The sequence below is a fragment of the Crocuta crocuta genome, unplaced genomic scaffold (genome assembly GCF_008692635.1).
Source record: "Crocuta crocuta isolate KB4526 unplaced genomic scaffold, BGI_CrCroc_1.0 scaffold29, whole genome shotgun sequence".
In the NCBI taxonomy this organism is placed as follows: Eukaryota; Metazoa; Chordata; class Mammalia; order Carnivora; family Hyaenidae; genus Crocuta; species Crocuta crocuta.
This window is the reverse complement of record NW_027533280.1, coordinates 1,938,784-1,943,229: the sequence shown is the minus strand read 5'-3', so window position 1 is coordinate 1,943,229 and position 4,446 is coordinate 1,938,784. Positions and strand designations below refer to the sequence as shown.

Sequence of the window (4,446 nt, the reverse complement as noted above, 5' to 3'; positions counted from 1 at the left end):
CGACGTGGCTGTCGCCTCCCCCACCCACCTCGAGGCCCGGCGGCATAGTTGAGGGCCAGCGAGGACTCGCGGGGCGAGAGGCCCCTCAGCATGTCGGCCCGCTGAGCCATGGCGCTGGCCGCATTGTGGTGCATCTGCTGTGACGTGATGTAGTCATTGATGATTGTCTGGCGGTTCTCCAGCGCCGCCGTGTCAGGGTAGCCGCGGATGAGGTACGGTGGGTACAGGTGCGGGTAGGTGGGGGGGGGGGCCAGGTGTCGGGGCAGGTAATAGGCCGCGGCTGCAGGGAAAAGGGGGCAAGGTCAGGCTGGCGTGCCTTGGTGGGAGAAGGTCGCCCCGTGTGTCTTTACGCACACCTGACAGCTTCCCCCCGACCACCGGCCACAACCCAGAGCTGAGGGCTTACGTACAGAAAACCCTGGGCCCCCAAGACACACGCGGTACCTCGTAATGACAATGTGCTTTGGGTGCAAGTTCCCCTAAAGAGCATCCGCAGTGCAGACCGCTAAGATACCAAGGGAAGCAGCCTCTTAAATGGATTTTCAGACCACGTCCGTTTGAGGAATGCTCAGCAACGCAGCCTGCTTTTAATATGTTTGCGATTTTAAAGGCACTGCTAAGTTCCACAGGAAAAGAAAACAGCTGAAAAACGTTTAATCCCATATGTGCCTCGGACTAAAAGAGAGTCTTCTAAATTGCACGATGGCACTACCGCACCTCTGCGCCTCAGCCTCTCGCCCAGCAGAGGCCAGCTGGTGCCCGAGGAATCCTTGGGCTGACACGGACGCAGCCCCCGGCCCCGTGGGGTTCTGTGGGTCCCAGACAATCACCTGCATCGAGAGGGATCCCGCGGGGTATGGAGGAGGGATCGAAGGCCAGGGGGATGTGGCCACGGTACAGGTCCACGCCGCTCACGCCGCGAAGCAGGTGCTCGTAGGGCGAGATGGGGTGCGGGTGGTGCTCAGGCATGGCACTGTGGGGCGACTTGGCGATCTCCCGGGGCGTCGACGTCAGCTTCCGGTCCTGGGACGCCTTGCTAGACGAGAGGCTGCCTGTGGGGACGGGCCGAGGGGGTGGCGTTGGACCTCCACGCCACTGCTGCCACAGCCCCCAACACAGGGCCGCTGAGTCCGCCGTCAGAGGAGGCCATCTGAGGGGGCGGCTCTCTGGGATGTGAGGGCCAGGCCCCCCCTTCACCTGTTCCTTTGCCTCCAGTTCCTGTGTTCTCTCATTTACCCATCTGCTGCTGTGTTTTTGTTCTTTTTAAAAATTCATTCATTCTCGCCTTCATTTGCTCCTTCATTCACTTGTTCATCCATTCATTCATTCATTCGAGTAATCGAAAAATATTTACAGAGCCTCTATCACATGCCCGGCACTGCTCTAAGAGCCAGAGCGATCACAGTGAACACAATACGCAGGAAACCCAGCCGACACGGAGTGGGCACTTAATACCGCAGAAAGGTGACAAACTCCTCTTCAAACTAGAATTTCCGAGTGATAAATGCCCCGGAGGAGATTCAAAATGTGACAAAATGTGACCCGAGGAATGGTGGAGGGTCATAAAAGTCTCCCCAAGAATGCAACATTTGAACAGAGACCCGAAGGACCAAAAACAGCCATTTAGTAGCCATCTGAGTGTGGGAGAGGTTTCAGGCAGAGGGAAGAGCAGGTGCAAAGGCCCAGAGCACAGCCAGGAACAGCCAGGAGGAACCTGCCAGCCCAGCCTGCGGTGGAAAAAGGAAGGTGGCACGCGTGACGCGCAGAGTGCACTGGGCCAGGTCGTACGCGTTCCCCACAGCTGTGGCGGAAAGGTGGATTTTTTTCCCACGTTCAGTGAGCAATCACTAGAGAGATTTAAGCAGAAGAGTGGCATGACGGGATTGAGTTTTTCAAAGGACACTCTGGCCGCGTTTGGGGTGCAGGACATAGCAGGACGGGAGGGGAGTCGGCAAGGCCAGTGGGGGAAGTCGTAGGGGTCTGGGGGTGGCAGGGAGATGAGGAGAAGTCCACGTGTCACTTCGGGGCAGGAGCCCCAGGCCCGGCAGGGGAAGGCATACGCTGGCCCCGAGGGCGCCCCGGGCTTCTAGCCGAAGCTGAGCATGGGCAAGGAGGCAGTTTCCTGAGCCAGGAGCCCACCCGGTGCCCGCGCCCCACCCCACGCCCCACGCACCCTCCTGCAGGCGCGGCGTGGGCTCCCGTGTGGTCACCGGCGAGCCGCGTGGCAGGTGGCCAGCGAAGGGCGCCCCGTGTTCCTCGTAGGTCAGGGGGCTCTGGCGCGGCTTGCCCAGCTCAGGCACGATGACCGGGGCCCCCCGGGTGATGGAGCCTCCAGAGCTGCCGGCTGCCCCTGGACGGCCCTTCAGGCTCTCTTCGTAGCAGGCGCGCTCCAGGGCCCGGGCATCAGCCATCACGTCCAGCGGGTGCACCGGCGGGAACGTGCGGCCGGGGCTGCCGATGATGGAGCGCACGTCGTGCTTCTTGGAGCCGGAGGAGGACGCGCCAGTGTCATACTTGAGCGGGGTGCCCTGGGGGGAGAGGGGCATGAGCACCAGCTGCAGGACCTCTCTGACCCTCTGTTCCCCCGTCCTGAAGTGGGAGCGACAGTTCAGGCCTCGGGAGGCAGGGGACGAAGGGCTTTGCTAAACCTGGATGAGCACACGTGGCACTGCCCTGCCCAACTGTGTCCCGGCCCCCAGGGCCACGACGTTCACAGGTCAGCCCTTCTTGGAGCAAGTNCCCCGGCCCACTCAAAGTCACGCCAGGAAATTCAGCAGCAAAGCCCACTCCCACCGCCTGACGCCCAAGGCTCAGAGGTCAGGGCTGAGGTCTGTTTGCTCTCTGGTCAGAGGGGCAGCTGAAGAAACAGGGGGTCACGGACCCCAGTGAGGGCCGGCCACCCGGGAGACGCCTGCGCCCTGCTGACGCAGGCTTGGGAACCCGGGGTGCAGCGGGGCTCGCTGTCTGCAAACCACAGAAACCCGGGCTTACTCACGAATGTTTTCATTACTTTCGTGAGAAAGGGAAATAGACCCCCTGCTTCTAATTAGAATACTGTGCAGTCAGACTGGCCTTCCTCTTGGGTCTACAGGGGACTTGTGCCCAGTCCCCTGGCATTGGATACTGTCCCCACTGCTTTTCTGGGCCCTGGGCACCATCCCCCAAGCTGGGTCACCCTCCCGGGGTACCCTCCCCAGCCCTGTCTGCCTCATGTGGCCACGCAGCCCCCGGAGACAGTTCCCGTTCTCCGTCCTCATTCCGTCCAGCCACCTCTGAGCACGGGAACGGATGGTGGTTTCCGCTGCGAGCTCCTCGCACAGCGGGAGCTGGTCACGCCCTAGCAGGCTGGGGCCTCCCGGGCCACCGGGGCCGCTGTGGGGCACGGACACCAAGAAACAAAGATGTTGCAGATTTAGGGATATCTGGATTTCACCACCTGCCATTCACTTGCTGTGTGACCCTGAGCAAGTCACTTCACATCTCTGAACCTCCATTTATGCACCAATAAACTGAGGACAGTAAGAGAACACCTCAGAGTGTGGCTGTAGGGGCTGAACTGGGCATGAGCTGTGTGCCCAGGCGGCACCTGGCCCACGATAAAAATCCAGTCAGCAGTACCCATTCATTTTCATGGCCGGCCCAGGGACTTTGACAGGCTGCCAGGACTCTCTGGCCTAAGTCCCTCCACCTGAAAAGAGGGGATGATGGCTAAAGACAGTGCAGGGGTATAAATGCAATTACATGAGGTCACAGACCCAAAGCCCCAAGCGCAGAATCCGGAATGCACATGGCAGAGGGTGTAATCTTGGTCAAGGTGCCCGCTGAGGCCGAGCCTCGCTTTCCCCCCATGCAGAGGCCGCAGTAGCAGCCGCCCTGCCGGCCAGCCCGGCCCGCGCCCGCACCTGCGTGATGGAGCCCTCCTTGAGCGGCCGCGGGCCCAGGGGCAGCTCAGGCGTGTGCCGCAGCTCTTCCCGGGGAATCTCGTGGATGGAGCGGCCGGCCTCCTTCACCGTGGCCACCAGCCCCTCGTGCGCCGGCTTCAGCTTCAGGGGGCCCAGGGCCTCTAGGGGCCGGGCCTTGTAGGCCTCAGCCAGGTCTCGTGGGGGCGGCGGTGGCGGCGGCGTGCCCTCGCGCTTTAGGAGCTTGGCCTCCCGGCGGAGGTAGTCTTCCTGCGCCTCCACGTAGGCCCGCGGGATCCCTGCCGAGGAGGGGGTGGGGGTTGAGCCTCACTCTGCACCCCCCACGCCCGACCCTGCCTGTTCTGCAGCCAGACTGCCCGAGTTCAAATCCTCACTCGCTGTGGGACCTTGAGCCCACGACCTGACCTCTCTGAGCCTCAGTCTCTTCATATATAAAACAGGAATATTAACTGAGGCGCCTTGCCGAGTCACACTCATTCAGTGAGACACTAGACGGAAAGCAAGAGCGGGGCCCGGAGTGGCTGGC

General features: G+C 61.6%; 1 protein-coding gene across 1 annotated transcript in view; it reads right to left on the bottom strand.

Moving 5' to 3' along the window:
• NCOR2 (nuclear receptor corepressor 2) overlaps window positions 1-4,446 on the bottom strand; it is a 179,475-nt gene that overhangs the window by 14,940 nt on the left and 160,089 nt on the right. The window contains 4 exon segments of the mRNA XM_077747973.1: window positions 29-280; window positions 831-1,052; window positions 2,174-2,528; window positions 3,903-4,225. Of these exon segments, the coding sequence (XP_077604099.1) occupies window positions 29-280; window positions 831-1,052; window positions 2,174-2,528; window positions 3,903-4,225 (1,152 nt within the window).